General features: G+C 33.4%; 3 protein-coding genes across 4 annotated transcripts; 2 read left to right on the top strand and 1 right to left on the bottom strand.

The window, feature by feature from the left end:
* Positions 1 to 771: 771 nt before the first annotated feature.
* On the top strand, positions 772 to 4,489 carry LOC144573829 (uncharacterized). Its single transcript, XM_078323584.1, has 6 exons — positions 772 to 993; positions 1,081 to 1,230; positions 2,929 to 3,015; positions 3,503 to 3,628; positions 3,857 to 3,949; positions 4,274 to 4,489. The coding sequence occupies exons 1-6, from the start codon at positions 894 to 896 to the stop codon at positions 4,357 to 4,359; spliced, it is 642 nt and encodes a 213-aa protein (XP_078179710.1). The 5' UTR covers positions 772 to 893; the 3' UTR covers positions 4,360 to 4,489.
* A 533-nt stretch (positions 4,490 to 5,022) lies between these two features.
* On the bottom strand, positions 5,023 to 6,697 carry EMB3119 (Ribose 5-phosphate isomerase, type A protein). Its single transcript, XM_078323583.1, has 2 exons — positions 6,207 to 6,697; positions 5,023 to 5,618 (listed from the first exon to the last, which is right to left on the bottom strand). Exons 1-2 carry the CDS (start codon positions 6,588 to 6,590, stop codon positions 5,181 to 5,183), a joined length of 822 nt encoding a protein of 273 aa, XP_078179709.1. The 5' UTR covers positions 6,591 to 6,697; the 3' UTR covers positions 5,023 to 5,180.
* Positions 6,698 to 16,017: 9,320 nt separating this feature from the next.
* On the top strand, positions 16,018 to 19,277 carry LOC144574045 (PITH domain protein (DUF1000)). 2 transcript variants are annotated; one of them, XM_078323873.1, is made up of 9 exons: positions 16,022 to 16,205; positions 16,295 to 16,381; positions 16,456 to 16,579; positions 17,030 to 17,078; positions 17,251 to 17,308; positions 17,464 to 17,510; positions 18,167 to 18,244; positions 18,832 to 18,902; positions 18,942 to 19,174. In XM_078323873.1, the coding sequence occupies exons 1-8, from the start codon at positions 16,167 to 16,169 to the stop codon at positions 18,878 to 18,880; spliced, it is 531 nt and encodes a 176-aa protein (XP_078179999.1). In that variant the 5' UTR covers positions 16,022 to 16,166; the 3' UTR covers positions 18,881 to 18,902; positions 18,942 to 19,174. The 2 variants fall into 2 exon arrangements, with proteins under 2 accessions (XP_078179998.1, XP_078179999.1); XM_078323872.1 differs by having other exon boundaries at positions 16,018 to 16,205; positions 18,832 to 19,277.
* Positions 19,278 to 19,306: the final 29 nt, after the last annotated feature.

Raw genomic sequence — 19,306 nt, 5'->3', positions numbered from 1 at the left:
GGAAATTTCATATTTTAAGCCTCTATCAGTGTTACATACAGTGGAGCTCTGTTTTCATTCAAACTAAACCAGTAACCGGTCAACTGCCATACCGACCTCGCAACAATTTCATTTTAGGAGACTACACGTAGTTCAAATTTGTTGCGGTTTGTTGCATCTTTAGCTTGTAGTTATCATTGGTTATGAAATCATGATATTTGTCTAATGATTTATTAATCTCACGACTTTTGTACAGTGCCAGATGAATAGATGACGAACTTATAAACTATAGATATGAAATTTATAGTTCAAATATGTTGTGTATTAATTTAATATAATTCAAAATTATTTGATCAACAATTATGTGTCAATAAAATTAATAAAATAATTTTCTAAAACCTTAATGGATAATGAATCGATTTTCAAAATTGTACCAAATTTTATTATGGTATTTAAATCATAGAAAAAAACATCTGTGTTTTTATTACTTATATATTTATAAATATTTATCGTCAAGTTCATGAGATAACTTATCTTCAATAAATTTTATCTATACAATAGAAGTTATCTTGGGTAAAGTATAATAAATGTGTTGCAATAGCAGAAGTCCAGTGAAATCAATTCACCCACTTGAATTTCATAAAATCTCTTATAAAAAAAAAAACAGTAGGTAGGTTGGCCACAGCCCACAGCCCACAGATTGTTGGGTGCTCTGGCTGGTCAAGAATAAAATAATTTAACTTAAAAATGATAAAGCAAAATTAGGCTACTTCTACAAAACAATCCAACTAATTATCTCTTCCCACGCTAATATAGTAGCAAACTAACAATCCACCTTTTCCCTCCTCTCTCTGTTATTTTCAGAAATCACACTCCATCTCTATATCTCTCTCTCTCTCTGACTGGACCAACAGATGCGCTTGTTAGTAGTTTATCTTGTGATACTACTCCAAGGAGCAAGTTTTTCATGGAAAATGCAAGGTGTAAAAGGAGACCTATTATCTCCTGTTCTTGGTAACCCCCTTTCTTTCCCTGTTTCTCATGCATATATAATCACATGCACACATGAAAACTAATTATGATGATATGTTTTGTTTTGAGGTGGCGTATGTGACAGCATGGTATGCGGGAAAGGCACATGTAAGGTTGATCAAAGTTCAAGATTCGGGTTCGAGTGTGAGTGCGATCCCGGTTGGAATCGGTTTTGGCCCGGCGATCAATTTGCTTTTCTTCCTTGTTTAATTCCACAATGTAAGTTATACACTTGATCCTTTTGTTTTCATGTACTTGGTTAATTCCCTTGAGTGCACAATCTGTTTTAAATATAAGTTTATGATTTCAGAACTGTGCACTATATATCATCTCTCATCAAGTGATATATAAGTAAATTAGAACACCTTTTTTTAATTGAAAAAAATATTAACCTGCATGAAATAATTATGAATGTTTTCAACACTTGCAATTGAAATTAGCATTTAGTAGCTTTTTTGCTCTAGAAAACTAGTGCAATGGGTTGGAAAGGGGCGATCCAATGGGCATCAGATCATATAATATGGTGGTCTGATGTCCGATTGGAGCTGTTCGATACGCGTCAAGATTTCTGTGGATATGATCCACACAAATCTAAAATTTATACGCACAAATCTTAATGCATATACGTTTTCTTGTCAGACCAATGTTCCGATGCATGGTCCAAATTGTTTGATCCGTATTAAGATTTGCGCGTACATGATTTACACAAATTTAAAATTTATATGCACAAATATTAATACGATCGAACAGTTCCGATCAAACATCAAACCGAATTTGTTCCGATACTCATTGAACCGCTTCCGATTCCGTGCAATGGGAGGTTGAGTAGGTTGATATGTACCCTGTAGCTAGCAAAGAATGCGACATTTTCAGGGGCTACAACTAAAAAAAGAAAATGATGGCAAATTTGATTTAAAATCTTCCTTGTAAAAAGCTTAAAAATATTTGATATGGTTGTTGAACTATACTAACCCATTCTCTGTGGCCTACACAAAATTGACTTGCACTTGAGATGGATGGATGTGGATCACTACAGTTTTCTTTTTTACTTTCTTCTTTTCCTTTTTTCCTTTTTTTCTTTTGAAGGAACTTTTTCATAGCCTTAAAAGTTAAAATACAAATCTGCCATTAATGCTAATTGGAATTAGTATTTCTCTTTGGTATGTATAACCATTTGTATATACAATACAAGATTGTACTTTTTTTAACCTAAAATCATTATGTTGAAAATCATCTCTAGCAGCTTTTAGCTACGTAATGTTCTCCGCGTGAAATTAGGACATAAATTAGAAACCTGATAGACGATTTTAACCAGGAACTTGATTTGAAGGCTTAACTCTCATCACATTCTAAAAAAAAAAAACACTCTTTTAATTAACTCAAAGATCAGCAATAAAATAAATAAATAAAAGAATCAAGAAATGAAGAAGAAAAAAACTTAATGCTTACGGAGAAATTTAGGCCTTTTAATTTATGTAGCCAATATCATGCCTCTTTCATTTAATCATCCCTAATAAAGAGAAATTACATGGAACCAACAACATCAAATCCAAAAAGGACTTTTTTTCTCCAGTGTTATTTTTCTAATATGTTATGAAGCATGCAAGGTGCTGTTCATAGTCAACATACTAAACAAAAGCCTAGAAGGTTAATTTGTTAGTAGCCCAAAAAAAAGGCTTACATGGCTTTAAAATTAATGCAGTATTTCATCCATAAAATCCTGCTTTAATTGGATATATAAAGCCCAGTTAAGTAGTAGTAACATAGTTCTAAAATCAACAAGAAAAGCTTGTATAACCCAGTATTTGTTTTGCTAGAAGTCTAGAACACACCATCTGTATATGACTTGTTTTGCTTCTCAAGCAAATTATATGAAACAAAAACTCAATTAACTCAACTTCTATTTGATTTTCTCAGGTGTCTATGATTCAGTTTGTTATAATGATTCAATTGCCCAGACAAGTGCTCCTTTTCCAGCTATTCCTCATACTTCTCTTTTTGACCGTACGTAATTACACTTTGGCCTTTTTGTTAACTTCCTGAACAATTGCATGGTTTTTACTTCTTTTTTTTCGGGCCAACAAAACCAAAAAGAAAGTAGGATATTAGACAAAATTTCTTTCTTATTCTTTAATTAATACCTTTCCTCCGTTGGCTTATATATATTGTTCTATTGAAAAACTCTACTTTGAACTGCCAGTTTTAAGCGTGTAAAATATTAACAGACTAGTTTTTGCTTCGTGCACAGACAATACAGTCAAAACAACGCTACCTTGTGCGCTGCATGAAGCAAACACTGCTCTGTCAATATCTTTACCCGTTAAAGCTTAATCAGTTAATCTAGTTACATACCTATGGCGCCATTCTAGTTAAGTCCAGCACTGGTATTTACTTTCTTGGTTTGAATTATCTTTGCAACAAATGTCCTATTCATTAATCATTGTCATAGTAATGCCCCCATGTCATTTACACTTTTTTGTGGTGTTATTAGCATGCTTGTGGTCATTTTGCGGCGAAGGGACATGCATCAAAATGTCAGATTTTGAACACCACTGTGAGTGCAAAGAGGGATACACAAACTTCTTGAACATGCCTAACCTACCATGCTTCAAAGATTGTAAGAGCGCACTTTGTTACAATCTTGCCACATTTCTTTTTACTTGCTGTTTCTTTCCCCTTTTTTTAACCCACCTCTTTTGTGATTACCCTTTTGTCTCATCACTCAAACGGGGCTTATCTAAGGTTGATAACACATCAAGGGCAGTTACTGACTTACTGCTGAAACTATGTATATGAAGAGTGTACCAGAATATTTAAAAGGATTCATGTGTGATGCTAATTTCAGGTAAAGTGAAAGCCGATTGCCCGCTTCTGGGTTTTACCATTTCAAATACTACCACGTCTTCGCCTCCCAGTCATCTTGAGCAAAGTGGTAGTGGTGAGTGTCATTCCTTGTCCCTCTGTTATTTTTAGTTCTCTGATACAGAATTGTCCTTTCTAGTAGCAAAAACTCCAAACAAGCACCTCTTGAATCGGTAGAAGCAATTGTGGAATCTTTTTTCAACAATTAAAACATTATGAATATTACATTATTTAGTTATGAATTGATAAATGGGGCTACAAAATATATCTTGATTTACCAGTATGGTCCTGAAATCCAAGAATGGTCCAGATTTGCATAGGAAAAGTCATTTGTCTTTCAATTTTTGTCGCTTTTATGTAAAGGTCAAATTCTAATCTGTAGAGTTTCATTTTTCATCAGTTATTACAACCAAGTTAAGCCTGCAATGGATCTATACATGGATTATACTTCTTGTGGTATTGCAACAGCAAATCATGTATTCATAGAAGTTCAACCTTTTTGTACAAAGTTTATCCAAATATTAAAAAAGAAACACAAATTTGGATGAGAAAAGTGCCTTCCTGTTCAGAACCAAATTTTTGTATGTATGATGTTGCAGGAGTTTTTAGATTCCAATTAATATGTAGAGATTGAGAAAGAACATATTATATGACATTTTTTCTCAAAAAAAAAAAAAACATATTATATGACATTTGCCAGTAAAAAAAGCAAAAACTTATCTATTACCACTTATCAGTACCCAAAAAAAGCCAAAATGCAAGATATAAACAATCTAACAAATCAACAATAAATGAAAGGTAGCTCATTGAAGAAATCGACTGGTCAGTATCCAAAACTATATATTTAAACAACAGCGCTTAGGTTAAGCGCTTCCAAGTACCCAATGATTGAACTACTTTTTACTGCGTCACCTATTTTGTTCTTATAGGTTCGGTTCATGTTAAATCGCTCAATAGTAGATGATACACCAAGGTTAAAGTGAGCAAATTGTACAATGGAAGACAGACAAAAAAAAATCCTATTAGTTGCATAATCAATTATTATACATTCAGATTTGATTGCAAAATTGGATCTAATCAGTTGTAGCATCAATGGTCTTGTCAGCTTATAGCTTTATTATAAAATTCTGACAAAGTCCTAAATCCATATTTGAGAGAGTAGAACATAATTTTATTAATTATTAAAGAATGACGGAAGAAGAACCTCTTATTGTGCTTCTCGTCAACACATGAATTACAACACAAATATACACCTTAAGAGAAAAATCCCCAACAGACATCTTTGATACTGAAAACAAACGTGCGATTTACTTACTCTTCACAGAGACTCCCTCTTTTCCTGCAATAATCACGGCACTTGTCATGTCCAAGAACAACCCGTGCTCGACAACACCTTCGAGATCTGATATCTCCTTACCAGCGGCCCCTGCATCTTTTATCGGTGTCTTGAAATACAAATCCACGATGTAATTTGAATTATCAGTCACATATGGTGTTCCATCAGCCTCTAGTCTGAGCTTTGCGTCAACCCCCTCATCCTTGAAGAGTTCTTGGAGTCTAGTTAGGTTGTACTTCCAGCAGAATTGCACGACTTCAACCGGCATGGCAAGGCCACTGCCGCCGAGGCCTGTTACTAGCTTGGTATCATCAACTACAACTACGAATTTGTCAGAGGCGGCCTCCACTATTTTCTCACGCAGGAGGGCTCCACCTCGTCCCTTTACCAAGTCAAGGTTCGGATCAACCTGTCCAAACCATGAATTAATTTAATGAAATCAATACCATTTTTGGTATTTTGTTTGCCACTACATGTGTTATAGAAAGAAGTTCCAATAGAACAAATGAAAATTGCTAAAAGTATAAAAAAACGGAAATTATTTGGGAGGCTGCATTTAGTAATTGATGACGAGCCTCCTTTCCTAGACATTTTTAGTTGTTTTCTCCATCTATGTTGTGATAATTTCAGTAATACATTTTGTAATCTAACCGTTTCAGTTTAATGAAATGGGCGTCAAGCCTTTTTTTCCAAAAAATAATTTCAGAAATAACTAGTAGGGATTATGCAAAAAGCCCACAATTTTCACATGCCAACTCAAGTTATTTCCTTTCTCTCTCTTTTGTTGCCACAAAAAATTTAGGGATCCCCCTTCAAAACGGAAACCCAGAATAAGTTCCTGTGGTAATTGATCAGAAGCATTTGCTTAAAAAGGAAGACCAAGGTACCAAATTTATATGCATTCTATTTATGGAAAAGCTGAGACATCATTCTCTAAGCTTCTTAGCATGACAGCTTTGCGAAAATCAAACAAAACAAAACAAAAAATAAAACACACCTCATCAGCTCCATCGATAGCAAGATCGAGTCTCGGATGGTCATCCAATGTAGAAAGCGGGATCCCTAGAGACTGCGCCTGTTCAAAAGTTCTCTTCGAAGTAGGCACTCCGACGATCCCAGTGAGCTTACCAGACGACAAAAGAGACCCAATTTCGGCCACAACGAAAGCCGCCGTAGAGCCAGTGCCAAGGCCGAGAACCATGCCGCTCGATACATACTCCACCGCCTTGATCGCCGCGAGTTTCTTCAGGTCGTCTTGGGTTAGAGCGGTGGAGGGGACGGAGAGGGCTTTGATCGGCACCAAGCGGGGGCGCCGCAGGGAGGAGAATCGGGGAGGAGACACGTGGAGGCGGGATGAGAGGTGGAGAGAGACGGAAGCCATTAGAGAGGTGGATTGGAGATGGGTGGTGTGGGTTTGGGTGAGAGATCAGAGATGTGAGAAAGAGAGCTTACGGGGTAGGTTTGTTGAGAAGAGGGAGACAAACGAAGTCCATTTCATCCGAGGTAACAAAATATTTCTGTTAGACACGGACCGTTTGATCAGAATCCGAACCAATCCGGTCCGAGGTGAAATGCATGGTCCCTTAATATTCGTGCGGAATCTAATCGGACGGCTATAATTTAAATATAAATATTCTGTTACCTTCGGTGATATTAATTCGGTTTGTTGAGAATTGAGAGGAGGGAGATAAACGTAGAATGGAATTCGGATCCTCTGTTTTTTAATCGCAACTTTTTCATACGATTATTGCAATTGAGTTAAAATTACCGAATTTCTTTATCTGAGATGCGTTTTTAAATTATATCTAAATTTATTCTGAAATAGGAGGCCGGAATTTCAATTTTTCCAGATAGAAATGAGAGAGAGAAACAAAGTTATCACTGAGATTATATAAAAAAAACCCGGTTTGTAACAACAATTTGAAAATAGATATATGAATTCATAGCACAAGACAATATGTAATATGCATATTATAATAGCGTCACTCTGATAATTTATATTATATAATTTATATAAATAGTGGATAAGTAAAAATATTAATTAAACATTCAACATAATATAATTTATATATTAAGAAATATAAATTCTATAGTCTAGCTATTTTCATAAGATAGAAGTTACAAATTAAATAATATTATATAAATCAATTTTTACGTAGTTATAAACATCATACAATTAAATAATTAAATAAATATCAAATAGTTCTAACTCATCTCTTATCATAGCAGCTAATTTTGATATTTCCTTATCTATATCTTTACTCTAACAACCAAACGAAAATCTAACTAGATATACTTTAATAAATACGATATGGGTCCCGTCCGGACTTTATTGAGACTCTTTATGCGAATCTCAATGAATATGATGGTGCACAATTTTTTTTTTTTTAGGAAATAGGTCATCGGATGGGATTCTGATCCAGTGCGGTATACTGATCAGATCGGTATCATCCGTTTTAATCTCATATGAATCTCATAGTGAACCGTTTTTAACTCAAATTAGTATCTTGTCTATGCGTTTGCGACCATAATATATTATAACAATAAAAAATATTCTTGTGCAAAATAATATATTTTCTTAGAAAAATAGACTAAATAACAAATAATATTATTGAATGACATATTAAATGATATCTACACATAAATACCATTTTTTAAATGACATATTTCATCAAATGATGTGCATATATGTATTTCTTTTAATCTTTTTTTTGACATATTTTCATACAAAAGTCAAATGATATATTAATGACAAATAATTTAATATAAGTGATTTAAAAAATGAAAATAAATAATGGCATGACCAATCAATAAATAGTCAATCTGAAAGTTCTTTAAATGACATTTAAGAAATGAAAATAAATGAGGACCAATCAGAAATATGATATAATTTACATGTGACAAGTAAGGGATTTTTTTTAAAAAATCATAAATAAAAAAATAATATTTTACGAAACCAACTTGATTGCTTTAGTTTTTACAGAAATCATAAGAACCGAAATGTCATTTCGGTCCGAGATAGTTTCACAAGTTTTACCATCATTTTTTTTATCGAAATATGTGAAAATGAGTTGGACCGAAATGGCATTTCGGTCTTGAAAAAAAAAATTCAGACCGAAATAGCATTTCATTTCTTATGATTTTTTGTAAAAACAAAGCAATCAAGTTGGTTTGGTAAAATATTGTTTTTATTTATTGTTTTTAAATTTTTTTTTGACAAGTACGTGTCTAAATAAATTTTGACTTCAACACGTAGAAAAACATAAAAAAAATTCACAGAATCAAAAGAAGACATACTATTTGATCGGAAGGCTGATATTCAATCTGAAATTTTATATTTTAATCACAATTATTAACAAATCAAGAGAATTACATACTTAATATTAGAATGGAGATAAGCACTTGAATGATTCTGACTCAGCTAAATATTATTCTCCATCGTCAGTACCAGAAGGAATACTCCCCCTGTCACCCATTGAATTATTATCGTAGGACAAGTGATATCGATCCACAGACTGTATTTTCGGTGACAAATATTGACAAAGCTATTTTGTTTACGTAACATACGATAATTGAGATAAAATAAAAAATTATACTAATGTGTTGCGTAAAGCTAAATAACTCTATTATATCTTTATTCATTTTTTCGATATACTACCCGGTATATTTTTTGAGTAAAAATGGGTTCTCGCCCTCATTTAATTTCATTTAATTATAATAGTTAAAAGGGTTTTGCAACAACCAAAAAGATTAATACGGCTCAACCTAATTGAGCCTTTAAAGGAGAGGGGAAAAAAAGGTTTTGAGATCACAAAATACAAGAAGCAAACGAATGTCGTGACAGCGGTGGTACTGGTGTTGTATCAGGATGTGAATCCTAATCTTTTACCAGACCGAAACCCATTCATAATGGAATACTGCCCGATTTGAAATGGTAATATTTGATAAAGAATTGTTTGATTGAACATATGGATAACTTCTCAAAGGACTTATACAGCTTCAAAATAGTCTCGATTATATTATAAATAAAGTTTTGATATTAGTATTTTGATATTAAATTCGAATCCTACCTAAACTCTAAACCATGTTTAGTGCAAGATTAAGGTTAACTTTGAGAGGTATAACCGAGACTATTTATAAATAATTGGGGTTGGAACCTTGGTATTACCGCAAGAATAAATATTGACCAGCGGATGTAACAAATATGATTCCATATTAGTGGTTTAATACTCGGACCGGGCCGGGCGGACCGGGCATATCCGGGGACAGGCAAGTCTCGGGCACGGGTATGTCGGGTAGACGGGTACCACGGACTGGGCATCCTCGGGTTTTTTTCCCAAAAACCGTGCCCTGCTCGTCCTATACCCTTGCCCGCAGTACCCGCGGGGGCAGGGCGGTCCGGGTAGGGGCTGGTCCGGTCCGGTTTTTTTTTCTGTTTTTTTTACGGTATCGTACGAATATTATTACGTGTTTATAATTTGACTTTTAAAATCTGAATAGACATAATAGTTCAAGAGTAGAACTAGAGTGCTCTTAAGCTCACCAAAACTCTAAAACTCATAAAATCGATTTTAAATGACGAATCCGAACCGTTAAAATCTGTCTACCTTATGTGATGCATTTACATATGAAATTTTTAAACATTCGAATTAATTTAGTATAAAGTCAAGCGGTCAAAATTAGAAGGTTAATAAATTAATTTTAGTGCATTCATTTTTGAACATTTTTTGACCGCTTGACTTTATACTAAATTAATTTGACTGTTTAAAAATTTCACATGTAGATGCATCACACGTAAGGTAGGCGGGTTTCAACGGTTCGGATTCGTCATTTGAAATCGATTTGATAAGTTTTAGAGCTAAGCTCACCAAAACTTTGGTGAGCTTAAGAGCACCCTAGTTCCACTCATAGTTCAATATCAAATTCAAATAGTGTAAATATATATATATATATATATATATATATATATATAGAGGTGGGCTACGGTGAGTTGCGAAGTAAAACGCGTTTCTACTTCACGCCGTATTTTTATTTTGAAAGTCCAAACGACCAATCCGAACCGTTAGATATTTAATCCATATTGAAATGTGATTGGAGACCAAATTTTATATTTTTTGGAATTTTTTTACTATTTATTAAGCATTTTTTAAAATTGCTGTTTTGCTGTGAACAGTAAAAAACAGTAAAATTTTCTGAACCATCAGATCAGCGACTTTCAAAATTGCTTAATAAATAGTAAAACAATTCCAAAAAATGTAAAATTTGGTCTCCAAGCACATTTCAATATGGAGAACAAGATGAATGGTTCGGATCGACGTTTTGAACTTCAAAATCACAAAATATGAGCGTGAAGTAAAATAGTCGCTTTACTTCGCAACTCACCGTAGCCCACCTCTATATATATATATATATATATATATATATATATAAAATTATCAAGTCACATTTATATAATTTCTAAATAAATAAAATTTGTAACTTACATATAAACATTATTCGTGCGAAAATTTGTATATTTATTCGGCTAAGTACAAATGTATTTATTTATTTATTTACACGAGTCATTTTCTTTTATTTTCAAATTCTCATTCTAATTATATAGTTTCATAATTTATTTATATCCCGAAATTTTTATTTTACATTTTAAATTGTTAATATATTTTTTAAATGTTCATTTTAAATTAATAATATATTTTGGAAACGTTCATTTATTTTCAATAGGTTAAATAAAATATAAATAAAAATATCTTAAATCAATTACTTTAAAACAATAAAATATAAATAAAAAATTTCTTAAATCAATTACTTTAAAAATAATTATGAATTATTTTAAAACAATAGATTTAAAAATAAAAGTTACCCTTCTCCTTTATTCCGGGCTATGTAAAATAACATAGGCGGAGTTCTAACTTTTTTTTTGTTAGTAATTTTTCTTTAAAATGAATAATTTAAAAACTAATTAAAATGTTTACAAATTTATAATTTAAGAAATAACCATAAAGATTAAAAGAGGTTAGAAATTTATACCGACACTACCTATCTAGAAGTTCGCATTCCTATACCATTCTTCGCTCTCTTCTGCACCGTCTGAATCCGAATTAGCCTCGTGTCGTGCCTCGGTACCGCTTTCTTCAGTGTCGACTTCGGATGATGATGCTTGTTGATGCGTATGTTGCTTGCGCTCTTCAGCCCGAATCCAATCTTTCAAGCACACAAGTCTCTCAAAAACATGTGGACCCAACTTACTGCGTTTATCGGAGAGGATCCTGTTCGCCGAACTAAAACAACTTTCGAAAGGGACGGTTGACACGGGCACGGCAAATACGTCGCGGGCCATCATCGCCAGCGTTGGATAGGCCCTTTCATGCTGCCTCCACCATCTCATGATGTCATGTCGATCTTCATTTTCGTTGCGCATCGCAAAATAGCACATTAGCTCATTTGCGGATGTTTGCGGTTGGCTCTCCGACTGAAAATCTGCTAACAATCCACCACTGCTAGTGCTTCTGGGAGTAGAACTATTAAAAAATTAAAAAAATTAGTGGACAAATAATGTAGATATTATAAATAATAAATATTAAAAATACATGTATATTTATATTCATACCTAGGGCCGGCACGGGACGAAGACGGGCGGTCTTGGTTGCTACTCATTCTTGAGTTGTATATGTTAAACATCTCATCGAAATTTGAATTCACGTATGCCTCCACCCTGGTTGAGTCTAAATGTAGATTCTGTTTGTACCTTTGAACTGCTAAAATCGTGATATGCTTCTTGTATGCCGGGTTGAGACAGTTTGCGATAATGGTCAGGAGAGGTATATCTTCCCAATATTTGAGAAATTTTTGTTTCATGGCTTCTATGATCGGTGTAAGAGATTTATCGTGGATTTCAGCTTGTTCCAATCTAATATACACCTTGGAGATCTCATAGAGATGATTGAGCAACTGAAATGACGTCGGTGAGTACGAGCATGATAGTTCGACGGTTGCTGTAAAAAAGATTTGTAGGAAATTGCCAAGCCTTTGTAGTTGCTCCCATTCTTCGTTGGTGAGTTCCAATTGCATTCCCTCGGGGGTGGAGCTTCTCAAAAACTCACCTATGACAACTTGGTAAGGAATGCATCGTTTCAACAGCCTATAGGTAGAGTTCCAACAGGTATCTATATCCCAGGGTACTTTCAACTTGCTCAGTCGAGAGTTGGCGCACATGATCGCAAACCGTTGTTTTCTTTCTTGGTTTGAAACAATGTGGTTGAGAGCATTTTTAAATTTAACTATCAATAGGCTTACGGCTTGTGTTTTAAGACCCGCCTTCACGACGAGGTTAAGTATGTGGCAAGCACACTTTTGGTGAAACATTGCACCATTCATGATCGGGTTTAGTGACCGTTTAAAAATCTCAATGGAAGCTATGTTGTTGCTAGTATTATCGAATGAGATAAAAAAAAACCTTGTTAACCATACCCCTCTTAAGGTTATAATCTTCTAAAACCTCAGTAATGGATTTAAAAATCACATTTGCAGTGTGCGGGGAATCCAACACCCTAAAACTTAATATCATTTTTTGTAATACCCACTGGTCATCGATCCAATGCCCGGTAACACAAGAGTACCCAAGGCCATGTTTACCGGCAGTCCATATATCAGATGTAATTGAGATCTTATTGTTTTGTAGTGCAAATATAGCTTTTAGCTCATTTTTTCTAGAGATAAACTGATTTTTTATTTCACCAACCATCTTGTTATGATGGACCCTCTTAAACATTGGTTGACCTAACCCCCGAATGCATAACCGGGAAAAACTCATGCAACCACCCATACTTATTGGTTATTCCTTATGGATAATGTACCGGACCAATTCACTAAGCATTTTTTTCATCGAATTTTGGATTGGTTCTAGTACCATCCGCATTAATAATGGTTTGGATTTCTCTTGGTTCAACATTTTCAGATGGCTCTTCACCCTTTCTTTCGTGCATTTTGGCATGTCTCTTAAAGCTAGTCATATCATTAGCTTGTTTATACTCAAAATGTTTACTGCAACCTTTTACCTAATAATCTAGAAATTTCATAATCTTGTTTTTATCTCTGGTAATATCATAAAATCTCGCGCCACGGTTGATTGTATTCGGGAGGAGGTCTTTTATTCTTCTTTCCTGTTGGTTCTTGTAGGGGGGGGGGGGGGGCACTTGTCGAAGGAGGGACAACTTCTTCTTGAATTTCAGGTTCAGCTGTCGAAGGAGTACCTCCTATAGGGATAGTGTCAGTGAATTGACTCGATGCTACAGAAGATGAGCCCATGCCTCCATATGAATATGGTGGTGTCGGTTGAAGTGTTTCTTGTGGAATGTATACATTTGGATCGTTATTTGTATAATATGGTGCACTCATTTGGGGAGGTTGTTGATAATTTGTTTGTAGCATTTGGTCCCTTCTTTGATAATCTTGTGGATAATTTAGTGGATAATTAGGTGGTGGTATTTGAGAGGAAAAACTATCAAGATAATTACGTGGATAGTTTTCTTAATAATTAGGCGGTGGCATAGCGGGGCCAAAAAGTGAGCCCGACAATCTCAAAGCAAAATCTTCCCCCGAGTCGCGATGAGGAGGAGTTGTCATTTTTTTAAACATATTGAAAAAAATAAACATAAATTACTTCACATATTCCAGAAAACATAATTTAAAAAACAGAAATTAAAAAACAGAAATTAAAAAACAGAATTAAAAAAACAGAATTTTAAAAACAGAAATTAAAAAACAGAAATTAAAAACCAGAAATTAAAAAACAGAAATTAAAAAACAGAATTTAAAAAACAGAAATTAAAAAACAGAAATTAAAAAACAGAATTTAAAAAACAGAATTTAAAAAACAGAATTTAAAAAACAGAAATTAAAAAACAGAAATTAAAAAACAGAAATTAAAAAACAGAAATAAAAAAACAGAAATTAAAAAAACAGAAATAAAAAAATTAAAAAACAGAATTTAAAAAACAGAAATTAAAAAACAGAAATTAAAAAACAGAATTTAAAAAATAGAAATTAAAAAACAGAAATTAAAAACAGAATTTAAAAAATAGAAATTAAAAAACAGAATGTAAAAAACAGAAATTTAAAAACAGAAATTAAAAAACAGAATTTAAAAAAGAGAAATTTAAAAACAGAAATTTAAAAACAGAATTTAAAAAACAGAAATTTAAAAAACAGAAATTAAAAAACAGAAATTAAAAACAAATCTAATTACTTCACATATTCACAAAAATAAATCTAACATATTTTTTAAACCTATGAAAAATAAATCCGATTTCAAAAAAAAAATCTAACCTATTCAAAACAAATCTAATTACTTCACATATTCACAAAAAGAAATCTAACATCTTTTTTTTTTAACCTATTAAAAATAAATCCGAATTTGAAAAAAATAAAATCTAACCTATTCAAAACAAATCTAATTACTTCACATATTCACAAAATTAAATCTAACATATTTTTTAAACCTATGAAAAATAAATCCAATTTCAAAAATAAAATCTAACCTATTCAAAACAAATCTAATTACTTCACATATTCATAAAAATAAATCTAACATATTTTTTTAACCTATTAAAAATAAATCCGAATTTGAAAAATAAAATCTAACATATTCAAAACAAATCTAATTACTTCACATATTCACAAAAATAAATCTAACATATTTTTTAAACCTATGAAAATAAATCCGATTTCAAAAATAAAATCTAACATCAAAACAAATCTAATTACTTTACATCTTACAAATCTAACATAAACTAAATAAATTTAACATATTCAATAAATCTAACAAATCTAATTACTTAACAAATTTAACAAATCTAACATAAAAAATATAAAATAAATCTAACAAATCTAAATATCTAATTACTTAACATCCAATAAATCTACATAAACTAAATTTACTCTACAAAAATAAATTAATCTAACATCAAATAAATGTAACCTTTAAATCTCGCGGAAAAATCTTGCGGGAGGTGCCGAACTTCGTAATTTCGATACCTTCGTAATTCCGTTTGCGTATTTGTAGAAGGAATTAAATTTACAACTATATATTATTTTTAAACAATAAATTTAAAATTTGAGAATAATAGAAATTTAGATTGAGAGAATGAGAATTGAGATGGAGATGTGAAAATGAAGGGAGGAAGAGGGGTATTTAAAGAAATTTTGATTGGAGGGATAAAATTTAAATTTAAATTAAATTTAAAAAAAAAAACTTTACATCCCATCCGGTCGGTCCGGTCCGGTCCGGGTGGGTCTGGCCGGTTGGGTCCGGATGGGATGGAACCGGTTGGGAGGGAATTTTGGGTTTTTGAATTTTGAATTAAAGTATGCGGGTATGCGAGTAATGGTAGTCAGGTAAGGGTAGTCGGGTAGTTGGGTACGGGTACAGTCGGATACGGGTATGGTCAGGTAGGGTATGGTCGGATATTTGTCCAAAAACACCTGTCTGGCCCGTCCTTTTCCCGTACCCGCCTACCTGCGTACCCGACCTATACCCGGGCTCGGGTATCAGGTACCCCGGGTATCGGGTACGGACAGGCAGGGTAGGGTATACCCGACTGGGGCAAAATTAAACCACTATTCCAAATGGTTTCGGTACGAAATAACGACAGTTGGACACTAATGTACAATTGACCGTCCGATTATAATCTGCACGGATATTAAAGTACTCAGCAAACGCTATTTTTATTTTTAATAGTTTTGACCTGATTCTGATCGGACGGTTCGGATCCTCGCCTTGTACCTGTTCGTGAGACCAAATTTAACAGACAAAACTGGTAAATGGTCTACGAAAAGGATTCAAAGACGAAAAGGGTAAACACACTTGTTAAAATATTTGCGTTCTGGACAAGCTAACCCGTTCTTCGCTGCCATCTCTCTCTCTCTCTCTCAAACTTTCCTTTCCTCGTTTTTCTCTTACATGGCATCCGCGACTTCTTCCACAAGCCAACGTGGCCAGGTAAGCTTTCGCACTAATGTCTCACAAACCCTAATCCCCCCCTTCTACCATTTGTAGTCGACAATTTTTGTTGTTCTTTTGCAATTTAGGTTGATTTGGTTGACTTCGTTGAGTGGAGTAGCGTAGAGTGCCTCAATCAGAGTGGTGGCCACTCGATTGCCAACGCATTGAAGCAGGTAATTCCTCGATCGTTTGATAAATCATCCCTTTTATTTAATATCAGTTAATTTGATTTCTTCTTTAAAATTAGGGTTACAGAGACGACGATGGGTTGCATCTGGCTAGTGATGCTGACGAGCAGCTTTTAATTTATATCCCCTTCACGCAAATGATCAAGCTTCATTCCATCGTAATTACAGGACCAGAAGAAGAAGGTTAATAGTCTGATTTCTTTTCTATGACTTCCATTGCAAGTCAAACTGTAGAATCTGCTGTAATTTGAAACTCAGGACCAGATTCGTGCTATTGTAGGGATTCTAGATGGTAGACATTTGCCAATTTGAAAGTATTGCATTGGTGGGGAAAGGACAATGTGATATAACATTTACCATATAATTTTACTCGCAAATGCACATTATACTTTTGTGCACCTGCTATTTATTCTATGTACTTGTAATGGCCAATCTGCTTAGCACATTTTTAGGGTTTTGAATTAATAAAAATTGACAATTTTGTTTTGTGACCTTATAAAAAGGAGAAAGTTTATGTTGTCTGTTTTGTATTGTTGATGCATAGACCATGGATTGACTCATATATTGTCACTATTCACTAAATTTTTAATGGAGCAGCTATCTTATTTGTGACATTATTACATTATGTATCAGGCCCAAAAACAGTAAAACTCTTCTCAAACAAAGAACATATGGGCTTTAGGTACCTTCCTTTTCTTGTTTTGATCAATGAATTATCCTTTTTATATATTTGCAGTTTCTTGTTGCCCTCTCTTTATTTGTTTTGAATATAACTTGAATTTTTATTTTTTTTATGATATATTCAGCAATTATAGTGAATAATTCGAAGTTTTTTGTTTTATGGTATAATTCAGTAATGTTAATGATTATCCGCCTAGTGACACTGTTGTCTTGTCTGATGAAGAACTAAAGGTAAACCTCTATTGATGTCTGCTGTTTTCCTTTTTCTTACCTTGTAGATAGTAGATAGTAGATAGTAGATAGTACGTGTTATATTGATATGGTTACTATTGCGGTCTACTGATTTATTTAGAAATAACAGTGCATATTTAATTGCCATTTTGTAGGGGAAGCCTGTTATCTTAAAGTATGTCAAGTTTCAGAATGTTCGAAGGTATTGTAAATTTTATTCGGCCTGTTTCCTTTTTATTGAAGTTCGTATAAAACAAACTGTATATTTGGTGCTATTTGCAAGAAATGTCTAGGACTCAGTTTGTGCAGTGCTGAAATAATCTATGCATACTGTTTATGGAATAGGACCTACTTGAGATAAGATGCAAAGATATTCTTCATCTTGTAAATTTACTTAAGCTTAAATGAGCTATCATCCACTTCCCTGATTACACTAATTAAGCTAAATTGTGAAATATTTACATTTTAAGTTAACCACTTTGTTTGAATTTACATGGAATGTTCAGGTAGGCATCCTATATTTTTTTTTTGCTATACTTTAATAGATGCGTGTCATCTACCAATAACCCAAAGAATGTTGGGTGTTAGAATTTTAGATCATATGATTAAAAAAGGGGAGGTAGCACAGTTGGCTAGGAGAGAATTCCTAGGATTGTTGTTTACCCAAAGGTCGAGAGTTCGATTCCCCCTTACGACTTCGCAGCTTCTGCGAAGATTTTCAAAAAAAAAAAAAAATAGATCATATAATAAAACTTTTTGTTATTTGGAAATAGCAACTACCTAAAATGCATGTGATTTTATAGACCATTTTATTATATTATACCTTCTTTATTTAATTGAAGATGAACTATGCTGCAGTTTGACAATCTTTGTTGAAGACAATCAAGGTGGTGGTGATGTCTCTATAGTTCATAAGATCGCTTTATTTGGAACCACGTAAGTATTCCATTGCTCTTGAAAAAATAATATGAGAAATCAAGTATTGTTATACATTTCCATGTATCTGGTACTTCATTTTTTGTTCCAAGTATTGCGATGGCAGCCTGCACTATTGTTGACTTGTTCCAAGCATATATCTCGTACTGAAAGGTACAGAAGCAAGCTGCATTCTAGCAATCAAGTTTTTGGGTAACACCAACAAAACACCAATCATTGAATGACAAATTAATAACATACGCAGGTTGTGATAGTACCAGTAGTCAATTTTATACCAAAGGTTACTTGCAAAATTGAATCCATCATCTTTCATACAGAAAAGGTAAAGTTCCTTGAATAGATGATGGATGAGTTGATGTAAACATAAGTTTCTTCTGAACCCCTGCAAAACTACAGAATTTGTCTTTGTATATTATACATATTCCCTATTTTTAAAGATTACGCCCATACTAAACTTCATGTGATGCATTGGTGAGGGTCAAAGAGGAATGGAAGTTGTCATTATTTTGTAGTTTTTCTAGGGTGTTATGGCATTTCTTTTCCATGTTTTTATCGATGCTGAGGTGGATTGTGCGCTATATTTGCAGAGTGGATACGACAAACATGAAAGACTTGAAGAAGATAGAGGATCATTGATTAACTATATCATATCAATGAATTTACAAAAGAACCCAGCTTCATATCTCTATCAGATGAAACTGCAATTTGGTTCATGGCATTTTGCAATTAGTCAACAAATTCATGTGTCATTGTCAAAATGCTATTTTTTCCCCCTTGAATTTACAGTTCTGGATGTAGCTTTTGCTTTTAACAGTTAGCACTTAGAAGCATTTTGCCCTGGCCATGAAATCCAATTTATGAGACTCGAGGATGCTTATGAGATACTTTCCCTGTCCTTTGGTTTGATATACCAGTAATCATCGTCATTTTTATAAGGTAAAGTAGTTGCTAGCACTACGTATCAGAATATGAACTGTGATTACAAGGTTGCATGGTTTATTGTTTGTTTACGTATTCATTTTCCTTCTTTCATAGAGAAGTGCAGTATAATTAATTTCTTTT

Source organism: Carex rostrata, chromosome 22 (assembly GCF_964058835.1).
Source record: "Carex rostrata chromosome 22, lpCarRost1.2, whole genome shotgun sequence".
In the NCBI taxonomy this organism is placed as follows: Eukaryota; Viridiplantae; Streptophyta; class Magnoliopsida; order Poales; family Cyperaceae; genus Carex; species Carex rostrata.
This window is presented reverse-complemented; position numbering and strand designations above follow the sequence as displayed.

Coding starts and splice junctions, on each gene's coding strand:
- LOC144574045 (XM_078323872.1), top strand. CDS start 16,167: ATGGCATCCGCGACTTCTTCCACAAGCCAACGTGGCCAG. Junction 16,382..16,455: donor TTGCCAACGCATTGAAGCAG/GTAATTCCTCGA, acceptor CTTTAAAATTAG/GGTTACAGAGACGACGATGG. Junction 17,079..17,250: donor AAAGAACATATGGGCTTTAG/GTACCTTCCTTT, acceptor GGTATAATTCAG/TAATGTTAATGATTATCCGC.
- EMB3119 (XM_078323583.1), bottom strand. CDS start 6,590: ATGGCTTCCGTCTCTCTCCACCTCTCATCCCGCCTCCACGTGTCTCCT. Junction 5,619..6,206: donor CTATCGATGGAGCTGATGAG/GTGTGTTTTATT, acceptor TGGTTTGGACAG/GTTGATCCGAACCTTGACTT.
- LOC144573829 (XM_078323584.1), top strand. CDS start 894: ATGCGCTTGTTAGTAGTTTATCTTGTGATACTACTCCAAGGAGCAAGT. Junction 3,016..3,502: donor TCATACTTCTCTTTTTGACC/GTACGTAATTAC, acceptor TGGTGTTATTAG/CATGCTTGTGGTCATTTTGC. Junction 3,950..4,273: donor TCTTGAGCAAAGTGGTAGTG/GTGAGTGTCATT, acceptor ATTTTTCATCAG/TTATTACAACCAAGTTAAGC.